Source organism: Penicillium lagena (assembly GCF_028827675.1).
Source record: "Penicillium lagena strain IBT 129212 chromosome Unknown utg000005l_segment0_segment0, whole genome shotgun sequence".
NCBI classification, from domain to species: domain Eukaryota; kingdom Fungi; phylum Ascomycota; class Eurotiomycetes; order Eurotiales; family Aspergillaceae; genus Penicillium; species Penicillium lagena.
In genome coordinates this window covers 816,456-833,634 of record NW_026623226.1, presented here as the reverse complement: position 1 = coordinate 833,634, position 17,179 = coordinate 816,456, and the positions used below count along the sequence as shown (strand labels likewise).

General features: G+C 51.5%; 8 protein-coding genes across 8 annotated transcripts; 6 read left to right on the top strand and 2 right to left on the bottom strand.

The window, feature by feature from the left end:
• Positions 1 to 1,234: 1,234 nt before the first annotated feature.
• Positions 1,235 to 2,315, top strand: N7510_007021 (aldo/keto reductase family protein; the record flags this gene model as incomplete). Its single annotated transcript, XM_056978946.1, has 2 exons — positions 1,235 to 1,295; positions 1,357 to 2,315. The coding sequence occupies 2 exons, from the start codon at positions 1,235 to 1,237 to the stop codon at positions 2,313 to 2,315; spliced, it is 1,020 nt and encodes a 339-aa protein (XP_056831989.1).
• Positions 2,316 to 2,776: 461 nt separating this feature from the next.
• On the top strand, positions 2,777 to 3,755 carry N7510_007020 (uncharacterized protein; the record flags this gene model as incomplete). Its single annotated transcript, XM_056978945.1, has 3 exons — positions 2,777 to 2,874; positions 2,936 to 3,096; positions 3,160 to 3,755. 3 exons carry the CDS (start codon positions 2,777 to 2,779, stop codon positions 3,753 to 3,755), a joined length of 855 nt encoding a protein of 284 aa, XP_056831988.1.
• A 459-nt stretch (positions 3,756 to 4,214) lies between these two features.
• N7510_007019 (ribonucleotide-diphosphate reductase subunit RNR1) lies at positions 4,215 to 7,030 on the top strand (the record flags this gene model as incomplete). The annotated part of the gene is made up of 3 exons (XM_056978944.1): positions 4,215 to 4,233; positions 4,379 to 4,536; positions 4,589 to 7,030. The coding sequence occupies 3 exons, from the start codon at positions 4,215 to 4,217 to the stop codon at positions 7,028 to 7,030; spliced, it is 2,619 nt and encodes an 872-aa protein (XP_056831987.1).
• A 2,617-nt stretch (positions 7,031 to 9,647) lies between these two features.
• On the top strand, positions 9,648 to 10,334 carry N7510_007018 (RlpA-like double-psi beta-barrel domain-containing protein; the record flags this gene model as incomplete). Its single annotated transcript, XM_056978943.1, has 1 exon — positions 9,648 to 10,334. One exon carries the CDS (start codon positions 9,648 to 9,650, stop codon positions 10,332 to 10,334), a length of 687 nt encoding a protein of 228 aa, XP_056831986.1.
• Positions 10,335 to 11,695: 1,361 nt separating this feature from the next.
• On the top strand, positions 11,696 to 12,296 carry N7510_007017 (DUF1203 domain-containing protein; the record flags this gene model as incomplete). Its single annotated transcript, XM_056978942.1, has 2 exons — positions 11,696 to 12,109; positions 12,273 to 12,296. 2 exons carry the CDS (start codon positions 11,696 to 11,698, stop codon positions 12,294 to 12,296), a joined length of 438 nt encoding a protein of 145 aa, XP_056831985.1.
• A 290-nt stretch (positions 12,297 to 12,586) lies between these two features.
• Positions 12,587 to 13,678, bottom strand: N7510_007016 (fumarylacetoacetate hydrolase family protein; the record flags this gene model as incomplete). The annotated part of the gene is made up of 4 exons (XM_056978941.1): positions 12,587 to 12,693; positions 12,747 to 13,116; positions 13,172 to 13,308; positions 13,396 to 13,678. The coding sequence occupies 4 exons, from the start codon at positions 13,676 to 13,678 to the stop codon at positions 12,587 to 12,589; spliced, it is 897 nt and encodes a 298-aa protein (XP_056831984.1).
• A 376-nt stretch (positions 13,679 to 14,054) lies between these two features.
• On the bottom strand, positions 14,055 to 15,758 carry N7510_007015 (uncharacterized protein; the record flags this gene model as incomplete). Its single annotated transcript, XM_056978940.1, has 6 exons — positions 14,055 to 14,410; positions 14,467 to 14,606; positions 14,659 to 14,814; positions 14,866 to 15,022; positions 15,074 to 15,428; positions 15,480 to 15,758. 6 exons carry the CDS (start codon positions 15,756 to 15,758, stop codon positions 14,055 to 14,057), a joined length of 1,443 nt encoding a protein of 480 aa, XP_056831983.1.
• Positions 15,759 to 16,050: 292 nt separating this feature from the next.
• N7510_007014 (cupin domain-containing protein) lies at positions 16,051 to 17,137 on the top strand (the record flags this gene model as incomplete). The annotated part of the gene is made up of 3 exons (XM_056978939.1): positions 16,051 to 16,300; positions 16,351 to 16,785; positions 16,836 to 17,137. The coding sequence occupies 3 exons, from the start codon at positions 16,051 to 16,053 to the stop codon at positions 17,135 to 17,137; spliced, it is 987 nt and encodes a 328-aa protein (XP_056831982.1).
• Between the last annotated feature and the right edge of the window lie 42 nt (positions 17,138 to 17,179).

Sequence of the window (17,179 nt, the reverse complement as noted above, 5' to 3'; positions counted from 1 at the left end):
TAGCGGAAGAGAAAACTTCATGATCGCAGCGAGTGATAATCGGTAAAGAATATAGAATATTATCAGTGAGGAATCTGTAGTGGTAATATCAAAGACTTATCTTCATCTGCGCTAGGAAAGGAGTCCTACCTATTTATATGTGGACAATTAGCCCCCGTTAACTACTTACATACTCCATATTAGTGATATTTAATTATAGATGCTGAATAGACCCCGGATTACTCAATTAGGAGAATATACCGAGTTCAGGATCGTTAACCCCGCAAGTAATGCAGCAATAGGGGGCCATTTAAGCATAGTTGCAATTAGTGTTGACGATCGTGTTTAAACCAGTAGTTACAACGCCCCAAAATAGACGGGTAAACCACAATAGTATATTTAAACTGCAAATCATCATTTACTGTAAGCCAACGAAGCGAATCCTTCACACTATCTTACCTCCAGTTTCATATCCACCCGCTTGGTGAACACATTATAACTACGCGAATACTACTGTAAGCGTAGCCTTTGTGAGAGGTCATTATCAATATCGTCGTACCAACAGCTCATGACTACAACATGGGTCATTGAGCCTTGTCGTATTCACGTCCTTTAAATACAGTCAGGATCGCCAATTGAGTGGACCAATTAAACACCTGGTTCTAGATAGCTTTTAAGACAGAGAAGACGAATGACGATTGTCCATTTTTGAATAAATGAGCGACTTCTGAGAGAGTATCTACAACCAGTTTGCTTAGAAAGCTTCCTCGGCCGAACAGAAAAATTCCTCTGGCACGTTTGATCATTGGATGAATTATCCACGAGCCGAAATTAAACAACCTATGACGTATGATAAGCAACATACAGGAGGCTCACTTTTCTATTGGCGGAGACAGCTCAGACTTGAAGAAATTAGGTTAGGTTCCAAAGACGCCAAGCGTTAGCGGTATCAGATTAGCCCTAGAAAGAGCCTCAGTACCGCACATACTTTGTGTTATGACCATTTCCTTGGTTCCTGTGCCGGAGTTGGCATGGTAACTCGGAGAAGCTGACCAGACCTAGGTGGAGAATCTGAAGAGATAAACCATTGCATAGGCGATCATCTCCCTTACCGGGAATAGTATTTCTCCACTCTATAGCACGGCCTGACTGAGCTCACCCCTCTTTCTCTTTTTTTCCCTCGAACATTCTCTTATTTATATGCAGCACCCAACTATTCACTAAGGATAAAGGCTTCGTTGGTAGATCTGCAATCATGGACGGCCCCAAAACCGCCATTCCAGTCATACTTGGCTCCATGACGCTCGGAAAGCCCAGTGAGCCTAAAATCCAAAAGTTACCTACTTCGAAATTCGAGCTAATGACAACAATGAAAAGACACAGCACACGTTCGAATTGATACTATCGACAGCACCAATGCAATGCTGGACATGTTTCAGAAATATGGACATACCGAGGTCGATACGGCCCGTACCTATGGGGCAGGCTCAACAGAAGAATATCTGGCCGAATCAAGATGGCAAGAACGTGGGTTGGTGATGGACACCAAGCTGTATCCAACTAAAAGAGGATACTTGACTTGGATCACTTCTGAGATGTGGACTCACGGACCAGGAGATGTCCGTACCGGTTTGATGACGAGCTTGAAAGCACTCCAGGCTGAGAGTGTAGATATGTTCTATCTACATGCCCCTGACAGAGAGACTCCTATTGAAGATACCCTTGCTGAAGTGGACAAACTCCATCGGGAGGGATACTTTCGACGCTTTGGTATCTCCAACTTTAAATCCTGGGAAGTCGCCAAAATTTGTGAAATCTGTGAAAAGCACGGATACATCAGACCGAGCGTTTACCAGGCTTTGTACAATGCATACCAGCGATCGATTGAGGCCGAGCTTGTTCCCTGCCTTCGTCACTACGGAATTGGAGTCTACGCCTTTCAGCCTTTGGCCGCAGGGTTCCTGACCTCACGATATCAAAGAGATCAAAAGTTGGAGGACTATGAAATTGGCTCGCGCTTCGATCCCCGGGAAAGCCGCAATTTATTCTACCATGGACGTTATTTAAACAGTCGGTATTTCGATGCCCTTGAGCTCCTCCGTCCACTCGCGAAGAAACATGGTCTCACGGAGGCAGAATGTGGTCTACGGTGGATGGTACATCACAGCATAATGCAGAAGGAACTCAAAGACGCAGTTATTATTGGAGCTTCTAGTCCTGCTCAGCTGGAGCAGAACTTGCTAGACTTGGAGAAGGGTCCGTTGCCTGATGAAATTGTGAAGGCGCTGGATGCAGGCTGGAAAAGCATCTCGGGAACTTACGGATACTGGCACTAGGCATGGAATGATTTGTTCCTGTCTGGTTTGGGAATGTCATGAATGGCTTCACGTATAGTTCAATTCACAGTTCGCTGTTATTACATCCCATGGATAGGCCCCGGAATATGGACACAACAATCCGTTTAATTCTTCCATTAAACACGCCCGAAGACTACTCTAGAGCTTTCCGAGGTTCATCAGTTCATAGTGGCATGGTAACTTCCACCATCCGCCATGATACTTGGTTCAGCCGTCGTCGGCGGCACCCCAATCGGGCAGCGCTCAATAACCCTAACACCTGTTTCGTCACCGGCTACCATCAACTCTACGGCGTCACTTTTCGTCCTCGACCTTTGGTTTGTCCCTATTTTGTCTGGCCAGAATACGATCTCGTCTTCATCCACTTGATCTATATATTATCATATTCGTGATTCATCATACCAAATACATTTTCTCATAGCACCAACAACTCCACCGCAATGTTCATCAAACACTTCGCTCTCGCGCTGGCCTTCATGGCCCTCGCCAAAATTGCCACCGCTGGTCAACCTCCACCCTGTCTCGCCTCAGCGATAGCGTAAGTCTTTCGAACCAGATGGAGAGACAGGCCAGGGAATTATTAGCTGATAGCTTCGCAGAGGCCTTTCCAACAACGCGTCCGACGTTGCAAGTGTTGCAAACAATTGCGGACCAAACGCAGCAAGTGCATCCTCCGCCATCCAAAGACAGTGCGACGGCCAAGCAACAGCGGCACTGAGGTACTTTGCCAACGTCGTCTGCCCTCAGGCTGGTCATCCAGGTATGTTGTTTTTTGGTTCTATAGGGGTTGGATGGATGTGTTGATTGATCTTTCTTTATGCAGAGTTCTCGTCTATTGTTTCCATCCCTGCTGCCAGCCCTTCTTTCATTTCTCCTGTTGCTCCGTCGACTCCGAGGTTTAGTGTACCTTCCGGACCCAGCAGTGGGATCCCTCCCTCTGGTCCTGGGGCCACTGGTGGTGCTCCTGCGGCGGCTCTCCCTGCTGGTGGTGCTCCCGTTGGTGCTGCCCCAGCTGGCGGTGCTTCTGCGGGTGCAGGTCCTACTGGCGGTCCTCCAGCCCCCTTATCTGGCTGTGCTCCGGCTGGCGCTTCCGCAGCTGGTGGTGCTCCAGTCAGTGGTGGTCCAGTCGGCGGTGCTCCTCCGGCGGCTTCCCCTGCTGGTGGTGCTCCAGTTGGCGCTGCCCCGGCTGGCGCTGTCCCTGTTGGTGGTGCTTCTCCGGCGACTCCATCTGCTGGAGCTCCTGCTGGCAGTGCTCTGTCTGGACCGGCTCCTTCCTCCGCCACCACAGCCCCATCCTCTGCATCCGGTATTCACAGTGCTGCTCCTTCGCTCTTCACGGCCGGCGCCGTTCCGGATCGACAGCTCTCAGCGAACATGGTCGCCGCCGCGGTGTTCCTGGGAGCTGCTGCCGCTCTTTGAATTAGTTATGGGATGAGATGTTGTATGGCTGGAAAACCATGTGGTCCTGTCAGTTGCTAATCCGAACAAGTGAATGTTTGCTTGTTTTGGCTGTAATAATGTATCGAACTAACCAAAAATAAGAACAATCGCTATGACTGTTGCTACCTGAACCAACTAACCAATGCAGAACATATAGTTAACCCGAAACAGGCCGGTCCACGTGACGAGCAACACGAAAAAACGCGCGCCGCGTCTTGTCTCTCTGGCGACACTCGGTATTTTTCTCTAGTCTTCCCCTCCGTTCCTCCTTCCTCTCTTCCTCCATCCCTCCTCCTTTGCCTCCCTCATCCTTCCATCCTCCCATCCTCTCACTCAATTTAATTATCTCCTGTTCTCTCTTGCATCACATCTTGGATACCCTGCATCCCTTCCCTGTCTTTTCCCTCTCCCACACTACTTCCACACCCTATCCGCAAGATGTTCGTTTACAAGCGAGGTATGTCTGACGCGTTCCTGCACCTCCTAGGCAGTCGGGTCGACGATGAACGTGAATCTGTGGTGTCTCTACACGCAGCCCACGCGTCACCCACCTTCCTTGCCACCCACGTCACGTCTTGTTGCTGACACCCAACCCCAAACAGACGGACGCAAAGAACGCGTGCAGTTCGACAAGATCACGGCTCGCGTGTCGAGGCTCTGTTATGGCCTCGACCCGGAGCACGTCGACGCTGCTGCTATCACACAAAAAGTCATCTCGGGTGTCTACCAGGGTGTTGGCACCATCGAGCTGGATAATTTGGTAAGCACACCTTCACAATCCTCACGAGTTGCCGCTAACGTTTTATGTCCAGGCTGCCGAAACTGCGGCCTACATGACCGTTACACACCCGGACTATGCCATCCTCGCCGCTCGTATCGCCGTGTCGAACCTCCACAAGCAGACCAAGAAGCAGTTCTCCATGGTCATCTCGGACCTCTACTACTATGTCAACCCGAAAAACAACAAGCCCGCTCCCATGATCTCGCAAGAGACGTACGAAATTGTCATGAAGCATGCAGAGGAACTCAACTCAGCGATTGTCTACGACCGCGACTTCAACTACAACTTCTTCGGCTTCAAGACCCTGGAGCGCTCATATCTTCTGCGGATCAACGGTAAGGTTGCTGAGCGTCCCCAGCACCTGCTGATGCGTGTTGCCGTCGGTATTCACGGCAGCGATATCGAGAAGGCCATCGAGACCTATCACTTGATGTCTCAGAAATACTTCACTCACGCTTCTCCGACTCTGTTCAATGCGGGTACCCCGCAGCCCCAGCTGGCGTCCTGCTTCCTGGTCGACATGAAGGAGGACAGCATTGAGGGTATCTATGACACACTCAAGACCTGTGCCATGATCTCCAAGACTGCCGGTGGTATTGGCTTGAACATTCACCGCATCCGAGCCACCAGCTCGTACATTGGTGGGACTAACGGTACTTCCAACGGTATCGTCCCCATGCTTCGGGTGTACAACAACACCGCACGCTACGTCGACCAGGGTGGCAACAAGCGCCCGGGTGCGTTTGCCATCTACCTGGAGCCGTGGCACGCGGATGTCTTCGAGTTCTTGGATCTTCGCAAGAACCACGGCAAGGAGGAAGTCCGTGCCCGTGATCTCTTCTATGCTCTCTGGACTCCCGATTTGTTCATGAAGCGTGTCGAGGCCAACGGCGACTGGACCCTTTTCTGCCCGAATGAAGCCCCTGGCCTGGCTGATGTCTACGGTGAAGAATTTGACGCCTTATACGAGAAATATGAAAAGGAAGGCCGTGGCCGTCGGACCATCAAGGCCCAGAAGTTGTGGTATGCCATCCTCGAGTCCCAAACCGAGACTGGCAACCCCTTCATGCTGTACAAGGATGCTTGCAACCGCAAGAGCAACCAGAAGAACCTGGGTACTATCCGCAGCTCCAACCTGTGCACGGAGATCATCGAGTACAGCGCTCCCGATGAGGTTGCTGTCTGCAACCTGGCCTCGCTCGCTCTCCCCACCTACGTCGATGCCGCTCGCGGTGAGTACGACTTTGGCAAGCTGCACGAGGTTGTGCAGGTTCTGGTGCGCAACCTGAACAAGATCATTGACATCAACTACTACCCTGTCCCCGAGGCGCGCAACAGCAACATGCGTCACCGCCCCATTGCTCTGGGTGTCAACGGTCTCGCCGACGCCTTCCTTGCCCTGCGTCTGCCCTTTGACTCGCCCGAGGCCAAGCAGCTGAACATTCAGATCTTCGAGACCATCTACCACGGTGCTCTGACTGCCTCGTCTGATATTGCTAAGGAGAAGGGCCCCTACGAGACCTACGAGGGTTCTCCCGTCTCCCAGGGTATCCTGCAGTATGACATGTGGGACCGCACCCCCACCGATCTCTGGGACTGGGCTGCTCTGAAGGCCAAGATCGCCGAGACCGGTGTTCGCAACAGTCTGCTGGTCGCTCCCATGCCCACGGCTAGCACCAGCCAGATCCTTGGCTTCAACGAGTGCTTCGAGCCGTACACCTCGAACATCTACTCGCGCCGTGTGCTTGCCGGTGAGTTCCAGGTGGTCAACCCATGGTTGCTGAAGGATCTGGTCGACCTGGGTCTGTGGTCGGACAATATGAAGAATCGCATCATCGCCGATGGCGGCTCGGTCCAGAACATCCCCAACATCCCCGCCGACATCAAGGCCCTTTACAAGACCGTGTGGGAGATCTCGCAGCGCAATATCCTCCAGATGGCCGCCGACCGTGGCGCTTTCATCGACCAGTCGCAGTCGCTCAACATCCACTTGAAGGAGCCCACCATGGGCAAGATCACCAGCATGCACTTTGCTGGCTGGAAGATGGGCCTGAAGACCGGCATGTACTACTTGCGTACTATGGCCGCCTCCGCTCCGATCCAGTTCACGGTCGACCAGGAGCAGCTCAAGGTCGAGGACACCAACGTCGCCCGCGGCAACGCTGCCTATAAGAAGCGCACCGCTGGCAATGGCTCCAGCTATTCCGCTGTGCCCCGTACCAACGGCGCGGCTAATGCTGCACCTGTTGTCATCAACGGTGGTCTTGAGGAGAGCCCACGCACTCTCGCTCCAGAGCCAATGGCCGCTGCTGCCGCCGTTGAGAACGGTGTGCTCGAGGCTAAGCCCAACGGCGCCGCTGCTTCGGAAGAGGAGGGTGCCGATGATGCCCAGACCGAGGCGGACATCTTCTCACAGAAGGTGCTCGAGTGCAGCATCGAGAACAAGGAGGCCTGCCTCATGTGCCAGGGTTAGAGTGTCTCTGTCTTGGGAGGATCGCATGTCTCTATATTTGATGAGTTTGATGGATTTTTCTGTTTCTGCACTCGCTGGCCTTGTGATTACACAGATTGGATGGTCTGCTTGATTTGATTGAGGCCCTTGTCATGGATTGGCGGTGGCTTGTTGTATTTTTTTTTCTTATGTTAGTTATAGTTAATGACTCTGATGTTCCTATCCCCACACCCTTATAATAAGATAAAGTAAGAGAAATGCCTACATTGCGCTTGCTCCGCGTGCGCATGTGCTTTGTCTGTCCACAGATCCTGTATCTACAGCCTGATGCTTGCTCGGGTCTCGCGAGGAGAGATTGGGGAGAAGTGGAAGGGTTGATTCTGATATTGATTTTTTTTGATAGATACAATGGAGGCAGGGGACGGATATATTATATAGATATATTCTTCATACTGACTTTGAAGTCCACTCTGCTCTCACTATTATGAATCTTCTGAAGCCTCCAGTTCTCTAACCTGGACGCCACATACCCTACAAACAGTTGATCCCCCTCTCAAACGCAGTGGCGGAATCCATTTCCACATCCGGCGCTGACACAGCACCGCCGGCATTTTCTTTTTCACTCCAAAGTTTTCTGATTTTCTTTCGGCCTTCCTTTCGGCTTCCATGGTGGAGCCTTCCTTTCTTTCGGTGCGCTTGGTTCAAAGCCAGCCACATGCCGTCATTCGCCACGAGGGTCCCTTTCCCCCGTTCTCTAGGTATTCTTTGCCTCGTCTCCACCCACTCACTCTTATTGTTTCTTATTCCGGAGGATATTCGGGCGGGCACGGCGTTATGAGGGGAATTGGGTTTTTTTACCTTCCTGTTCCGTTTCTTGAATTTCTTTTTTTCAAAGGCCTGTTTGTATGGTAGGCCCGACGGAATGTAATGGAATGATGGTCGTACGGTGATATGGCATGCTTCCATACCAAAGTATGTGCAATCACTTCTATTGCATTCTTCATCGTGCTATTCCCGGAATGCCCGATCACATTCTTTGCCATGCTTAATCGATCGTTTGTATTTACACACGTAGATTGTTCGTTCTCGTCCTCTACTGCATTGGAATCCCCTCACTCCCGACTCCGATTGCCCGCCTGTCGTCACACCCATCTTGCCAAGTCCCATCCTTCAAGCCGAGTGACCTTTTCCGGAGGATCTTCTCCCTCGGCGCTGTGGAGCTGTGCGGACTGGTAGAGGGAGGGAAGAGAGGGGGTTATGATGCCATGCCAACCTCTTCACCAACTGACGCTGTACCGTGTCACCACCGGTACGACAGGGTCCACGCCCCTCCTCCAGGGCGGGTCTAGATCTAGAATCTGCCGGGGATCGGGGATATTCAATGCCTGCAATGCTTGGGTTAGTGAGATAGAAGATTTATTTCATTATAGGTGTTGTAGGGCAGCAAGTGACACCCACACCCACACACCCGTTCAGGGTCTGCTCTGCGTACTGGACGTGTGTTAGGGCTGGTTTGCATTACAACCAGTACATCTCCTGCGTCACCGCCGTGATGCACGACAAGTCCGATCGGTGACCGAGGGATCTGTACTAGCCCTATGCACAGCACAGCTCAGCCGGTCGGCTCACTGTAGAGTCCCCTCAGTCGGGACATGTAGACCCACGACGGCTAGAGTGGTTCCCTGAATGAAGGAGGCGTTCGAGGGCCCAGACCTCTCGAGCAGTGGAGTCAGAAATCTCTGTCCGGGGCTAATGTCAATGGCGATCGCAGCGCGGTCGGTGGGTTGCCCCTAACTCATAGCTTGTCTCACCACCGGGCCAATCAGGACCCGCGGCGACATGTCAAGTTCGTGGTCGCGTCCGCCTGGTGTGGTCTGATCTGTGTGCCGCCCATTCTCTCCCCTCCAGTGGTTGCCCGAAGCGAGATTTCTCCCGGCCGGTCCCAACCCAGCACACTCGGACGAAATGGCGCGGTTCTTTCTGCGCACGCCGGATGTGGTATCTTCCGGTCGCGTTGCGTCACTTCCCGCCATAGGCCAACCAAGGACTGAAGAAGTGGAGTGGGGCCCACCAGGGGATTTTGGCTCTGGGATCGGCTCTCTCAGCCGTCGGCCTACGCTCGGAAAGGACTAGGGCCAGGAGGTTCCCCTCTCTGTGTCGCAGGTTTGCGCCTCCCTGTGCCAATCAGCTCCCGCAGTGGCCTGCTCCGGGCGCTCCGACTCAGGTACCCGACCAGGTGCCTTTGTCTGCATTCAAGAGGCCGTACATGTCATGCCATGTCGTGGAGAGCCGTGTGCTGTAGTATAGTGTAGCGGCGTGGAGTGTGCTGTAGTGTCTGAAGCAAGGCCAACGACGTCTCGGCAGAGTCCGAGTGAGTGGCGGCAGCATCAACCGTGGATGGAGTTGTGGGGCAGACCCATCCGTCCCTGCCTGTTTGTATTTAAAGCCGCGCAACTTTCCCCTTCCCCTTCTCCTTCCCATCCACAACGGTCTCTTCAGTCCCTTCACTACCTTTCTTTCGTCAACACTCACGCTCTTTCGAGTGTTCTTTTCTTGACTTTTCCTGCTGTGCAGTGATCAATCCTTTGACAAGCCACCCACTTTGAGAAGCCAGTCTTTTCTTCCACCCATCTACACAATGGCCCCCATCACCAAGACTCTTGCCCTTGCCGGCGCTCTCTTTGCCGCTTCCGGTGTCGCTGCTCCCTTCGAGAAGAAGCGCGACGTTGTCTACGACTATGTGACCGACGTTGTTTGGACCACCATCGACGTGACCACCACCATCTACCCTGGCGGCCAGGCCCAGCCCACTGCAGTGACCTCCGTCCTGACCGTGGTGCCTGCTTCTTCCTCCACCGTCAGCGAGGCCCCCGTTGCCCAGACCACCCAGGCTGCCCCCGCCCCGCCTGCCGCGCCCACCACCTCCTCGACGGAGGCCTCCGCCCCCGCTCCCAGCGCCTCGAGCTCCAGCTCCAGCTCCAGCGGCGGCAGCAACTACAGCGGCTCGTGCGACTCGGGCTCCCCCTGCACCGGTGACCTGACCTACTACGACACCTCCACCACTTCCACGAACCCCAGCGCCTGCGGCACTACCAACGACGGTCTGACTGAGTCCGTCCTCGCCCTGCCCCACGGCATCATGACCGACGGTGACTGCGGCAAGACCGTCACCATTTCCTACAATGGTGTCACCGCCAGCGGTACCGTCGTTGACAAGTGCATGGGCTGCGACGACACCTCCATTGATCTGTCGCGCGCTCTGTTCGAGAAGTTCTCTGACCTCGATGCGGGCCGTCTCTCCGGCGCTACCTGGTCCATCGAGTAAATACGCCTCCGCGTCGATCGTGTGCGTGCGTGTTGAGAACGAGAAAAAAAGCAGTGGAACCCGTCTCTGGTAGATTGGACAAGCAAACCAACAATGTGGTCTCGATGATCATTTTTTCTTTTCTTTTCTTTTCGTTCCCAGTTGGGGTTCTTCTCAACTGGGCCCTTTTTTGACTTTCTTACTCTCTCTTTACACACCCTTTTACCCCATGTGAGCCCCTAGTGGGCCGCTTTTCATGATTTTTATCATTTTCATGTCTATAGACTTTTTCTTCGGAATCTTGTGTCAATGCTACCCAGGATGGATTGATCCATTCCAACAAAAAACGAAAAAACTTTCCCCTCCCCAAATCCTCTTCTCTTCTCTCCTGCTCTCGCATGCTCGCAAAGACGTCTCTTGATGAGATCTCGATGATGCGACGGAGGTAGAGAATTGATTTTATGACCTCTACGACGACCATGTGGAACGAAACAATGGGCGCAATCATCGGGGATTTTAGTCTAGTGCTTGAGTTCTTAGATTTGAACGATGCTGAAATCGAGTTCGTTTTACTGGACTGTCTGTCTTCCGACGTAGTTTTTTCGAGAGTAGCTTTTTTGTCCTGTCTGACACTAGTATATTCAGACTTGTCTTTGATGACTCGATTAAGTCTAGATCTCCATGTTGAGCACTGCCCTCGTCATCCTCAAGTCTTGAACTATTGGCATGCTCCAGCTCTGGACATGTATATATACTCAAACGTTTCAATTTGATAGCACAATCTCTCAGTGAAGCTGCTTACATAGTCCGCGACAGTTATCTACGGGGTAACCTACTCTCATGGCGGAAAGGACATGATTGTGAGTGTGGCCTTGGGACCAAGAAACCGGTCGTTCAGCAGTGGCACTAACAATCTGTTCCAGCTATTTTCATGACCATCAATCAGGGTCGCCAAAACCGGTTCGTAATTAATGATGATATGTAAGATCATTTATTCTGTTCCTCATCTCCTACTCGGGAATTGGAGAGCAACGATAAAGTTTAACTCTACAAAGCTCACTTTGATAATTGGTTACATCGAGAACAAAGACAAAGTTTGACTCTACAAAGCTCCCTGTGATTATTGGTCATATTGAGAGCAGAGCAATGCTAACTAGAACATTCCGTATGCATATGCCACGGTGTCCAAGATATACATATAACAGTTATGGTGTCGAATTCTTTCCATACTTTTGACTAATTTTGGCCGTTGCTGGCGCCTCGAAACATTTCCCATCATCCACGTAAAGGAAGTATGTACTAGGAAGCACCTTCTCATACTAGCAGCTAATCTTCGGTCCTACTAAGCAGGCAGCCCTTTTGCTGTCCAAGCACCTCAAGACATGCTGGAATTTACTGCGCTCCCCGCTCCCTTAGTCGTCAATCCAGAGAACTCAGTCTCTGAGATGGTCGACGAACCAGGAGGCTTCCCATGCAGACGGTGTCTAGAAGACGGCCGGCTAGGCGAGGACATGCTCCTCGTTCCCTATGATCCTTTTCTTGCGGGATCGCCGTACACTGGCTCTGGTCCGATATTCGTCCACCGTAAGGATTGCATGCGATATCAGTGTGATGGATCAGTGCCTGACCAGCAGCGCCGCCGCTTGCTATCTGTACGTGCTTACGACGCGAACCAGATGATGACAGGGGCTATGGTGGTGGAAGGCAAAGACCTGGCAGAAAGGGCGGAGTTGTTATTTGCGGATGCGAAAGTTGATTATCTTCATGTTCATTATGCAGGCCCAGGGTGTTTTGCGGTGCGAGTTGACAGGGGCATGAAAACAGCTGGAATGGTCCAACCTGGAAGGGATTTAATCATTCCGAATTGATAAGCTTTCCATACACTGTTTTTATAGCAATCTTGAAGAATGGATGCCCCTTACCTGATATCGTCCAAGTTACTGAAGCAGAGACTTTCAGGGGGAGACAGAGATGGTCCTATAGATCTCTGGGAACTTCCATTGTGGTAGATGAGATTTGGTTTATTGGTGTGTCTGTGATTAAGTTGGGGAGGGACATGGATTTTTTATATATTAGACTCTTTGGAAGTACATATTGGCATGACAAAAGGGTGATATGAGCTCAGCTGGTGCCTATGTAGACGCAAGCAGCCCTACCTCGACTCGTCAACAGATAATTTGAAGTGTACTGTGTTCTCGGACAGATATAGAAGCCTGCCAAAATAATGAACTATTTAAAGACTCTAAGCTGTCGAGATCTATACCCTCCTTAGTTTACTCAAACACCACGCCATTCCGCAACGTCCCAATGCCCTCAATCGACACGTCCATCTGCGTCCCGGGAACCAAATATCGTGGCGGAGTCAATCCCGACCCAACACCTGCGAAGAATCCATCAGTCAATTCATCTTGATTAGGGAAAATATGAACTTACCTCCGGGCGTCCCCGTCATAATCACACTGCCCTTCTGCAGCGTCGTCCCCGACGACAAATACGACACCAAGTACGCACAATCAAACAGCAAATCACTCACAGACTCTTCCTGCCGCACCTGTCCATCAACAACAGTGCGCAGCTGCAGTTTGCTCGGATCGGGGATCTCGCTCCCCGCCACAAGACACGGACCCAGTGGCGCGTATGTGTCGAAGCCCTTCGAGAACCCCCATTGTGGGACGCGTCCGGCGAGCGCTGGGTCACGTTGTAGCTTGCGTGATGACACATCGTTGCCTACTGTGTAGGCGGCGATGTAGGAGAGGGCTTCGGAGGCGGGGACGTTTTTGGCGTCGCGGCCGATTACAAGGCACTGGTTGGATTGTTAGTATTGGGGAAGGAAATTGGGGATTTGGAGATGGACGAACTAGTTCTCCTTCATAATCTGCCTGGTCATCCTGAGCGATTTTCGGAATCACCACCGGCTGCCCGTGGTCATGCACCGTGGTATTCGGTTTGAAGAAGATAAATGGGAATGGTGGCGGAGTGCGGCCTGCTTCCTTGACTGATCCAGCCTATTAGCATAAGTATAAATAACTGTACCATCCCAACTCAAGAAAGATAATTAATTATCAATGATATAGTCACTCACTATGCTTCGCATAATTCAACCCCACACATCGCAGAATCGGCACTTCCTCCTGCGCCAGCGGACCAAGCACAGTCCGCACGGTGACCACCTCATCCGTAACCCGTGTCCGGCCCGTGGTGTCGTAAATATCATCGCCTTCAATTACGCGCGCCTGCAGCTTGTCGGATTCGGTGATCAGGCCGAGATCGGTGGTCTCGGTGCTGCTGGGCAGAATGGGTTCTCCGCGGAGGGTACGCCCGTCTGTGGCTATGAAACGGATTAGACGCTTCCAGGGGAGAGACATTGTTATGGATGATTGTGAATAATTTTACGCAGAGCAAGATATAATACGGACCTTGGATAGTGAGGGGAGTGCGGGCTATATGAATTGGAGTGTTGGTTTGGCCGGGGATGGATCGGGTGTGTGGGGGTAGGGCGGATATCATTATTTTCCCTCTATGGAGTTTACATCTGAGGGTATTACGTAGATCCGTGGATTATTGAAGGAGCAGCTTGCATACAGTTTCTGCTGAATGAATACTCGCCTGAACGGCTGCGTGTTACTTTGCTGCATATAATTTTATTGTCGAGAGGCCTTTGGCTCGACTGCGAAATTCAAACATAAGGGGACGGGAGAACAAAATTCTATAGTATAGGGTTAACGGGTCATAGCTGGTAATCTAAAATGTACTTTGTCCAGCCGCCGAACCCTCCTCCCATATCTTATCAATCTCTTTCTCAGTATCGTACCCGTAACACCACATCTGCGTAGCCGGATCACTCCACTGATTAGGACTGTGACTAAACGGTATTCCCAAAGTCTCCGGACGCATAGCCTCATCACGAGCTTGCTGAAGAGGTCCATCGGGAAAATGCCACAGTTTTCCATTTAGAAGACTCGCCTCCTGCATCATGCCGGATCGCTCGATGCGGACTTGTTCGAAGACGGCAAGGGCCCTCAAAATTTCAGAAGTGCTGCTAATCTTAGACAGAGATCGTGCGAGAGCTACTCCGTCTTCGACGGCCATTGCTGCGCCTGTTTATATTGGTTAGGTATTTCCCATACAATAGTAATCAAATGAGTCAATTTACCTTGGGACATGTAGGGCAGCATTGCGTGTGCTGCATCTCCCAGGATTACGGTTTTGTTATTCGTCCACCGGGTCATAGGTACACAGCTCATCAGTGGCCATTTGAGTGTTTTTTCGATGAAACTGATGATCTTTTGCAGGCTGGCAGGAAAAATATCAGCAAAAAGTCGTAAGTGTTAAACCTTCCCCTCACCGTGCATCCCATCCTTGGAACTCTCTCCGCATATCGCTCAGAGCTGTCGTCTGGTCCCACGTTGATGGGTCGGTATTATCAGGGTGGGAGAGAACCATATTAAAGGACTTGCCTCCTCCAATGGTATATGTCATGACATGTCGTTGGTCGCCGACCCTAGTAATCAAGTCAGTACCAAAAGAATTTGTTGAAGGCAAGTAAACCTACCAGAGATTCAAAGAAGATTTTTCTAGCAGCCACGCGAGGTCTGGGTCTGCCTTTATGCGTGCCACATCTACCGTAGCTCGATAGGCTGCGAAGCCTGTCCGCTCGGGGAGCCGATTGCCACTTTCATGGATGAATCCTCGAGCGATCGACTTGACTCCTATGAAAAATAATCAGTGTTTGGTTCCTAGCTCAACTTGATCTGACATACCATCTGCTGCGACAACAAGGTCCGCCGACACAAACGACCCGTCTGCAAGCTCAATGCTTGGGCCATGAGTCTCGTAGCTGACTACCCGCGAGGCCAATTTAACCGTCACTCCCAGATCAACTGCACGCTGATGCAAGGCTGAGTGAAAATTTGCCCGGTGGATGACATAGTAGGGCGCGCCGAACATGGTTCGAAACTCGGGGATCAGACGAGTCAACCCGATTACTTGGCCCGTTTGCCAGCGTCGGAACGCCATCGCCTCTGGCTCGGTGATGTAGTCTTTCAAGTAAGAATCGAGTCCGAACTTCTTGAGCCATTTCGTTGAATTAGATGGGATTTGAATGCCTGCGCCGACCTATTTTGTGCGTGAGTGGTGTACGCTTTACCGACACGGGATGCGACTCACTTCTCCCAACTCGGGCGCCTGTTCGTACACAGTCACTGTGTGGCCGGAGCTGGCGAGCGCAATCGCAGTTGCAAGACCCCCTAGCCCAGCGCCGACGACAACGATGCGCATGCACACCTGGGCGATTTGGACGGGGGTCTCAGTTGGGGGATTTAAAAAGGCCAAGCAGTTGCTTGGGTATGTCGGGGTCTGGTTTTTGTTAGTCGCCATTGTGACTAGACTTGGAACACTCACTTTCAGGCCCGAATTCAGCGCATCGGCTAGGTCCTTATTTGCCATCGTGATGATTGTCAAAATCTGTGCCTATCAACAAGAGCTGTAGTACCCCGCATGTATGGCCCCTTGACAAACTATCGATCTAAATCCTTCTTATGCAAACATGTTCCGGTCAGCCCTCCCAGGACCATTCCGATCTTTCCCCGATGCTTCCACGACCCATTATTCTTGCCAACCACGATAAACAGTTCTTTCGGCTATATCTTAACAAGCTCATCCGTGAAAAATAAATGTGTCATCCCCAAAGATTCGCCGGATATTGACAGCACGTAAATATTCTTCCGGCATAACAACCATGTCTTTGACTGATCAAGTTGCAACTACGTCTGACTCGGAGGAGAAGCTTCTTGCTGACCTGGCGGCGAGCAAAACGCTACCTCTGTGGAAGCAAATTACCAAGCTGAACCCTCCGGTACCGAATCCCACCACCATCCCCAATGTGTGGAGATATAAAGACGTTCGACCGAACCTTTTACGTGCCGGCGCACTCGTCCCGGCGGAGCAGGCTGAGCGTCGAGTTCTGATGCTGATAAATCCAGCCAGAGGTCGGCGATTTTACCCTCTGTATTCGCACTACACAAACTGACTCGTCCAGATGCTCCCTATACAACCGACACCCTCTACGCTGGTCTCCAGTTAGTGATGCCCAATGAAACCGCTCGTGCACATCGCCACACAGCCTTTGCAATGCGCTTCATCATCGAAGGTAATGGCGGATTTACTGCAGTCCACGGCCGCCGCATCCAGATGCAGCAGGGCGATGTGATCCTGACGCCGACGTGGAACTACCATGACCACGGCAAAGATGGCTCCGGACCCATGATTTGGCTAGATGGCTTAGACCTGCCCAATTTCAAGCATTTCCCTGTGCACTTTGTCGAACATTTCAATCAGCCGCGGTATCCAGCGAAAGATGTTGATAACAGCACTTCTCCACTGGTGTTCTCTTGGTCTGAGATGAAAGTTCGGCTGGACAGTATACCTGGGGATTGGGCGACGCGTCGGTATTTGAAGGCCGACGGTAGTGAAGGTATGCTTTATCTTTTATATGTGAGTATAAAGCTAACTTGTTGTTATTAGTGAGCCGTGTTCTTGGTGGTTGTGCTGAGCGTCTCACAGCAGGCAAGTCCTCGCCTAGTCGTCGTGAGACTACCTCTTCTGTGTACCATGCGGTTGCTGGAGCTGGATACTCAATTATTGGGGACAAGAAGCTTATTTGGGAGAAGGGTGATACCTTCTGCATTCCTTCGTGGTACAAATATCAGCACTTTGCCGATCCCGGGCAGCCAGTGTATCTGTATCGGTTTGACGATAAGCCAATGATCGATGCGTTGGGATTCTATCGTTCAGGGGAGATGGATGCTGAATCACTTGTGACTTGAGTGACGATGTTATGTGTTGTATTGAAATTTGTATCAAGGAAA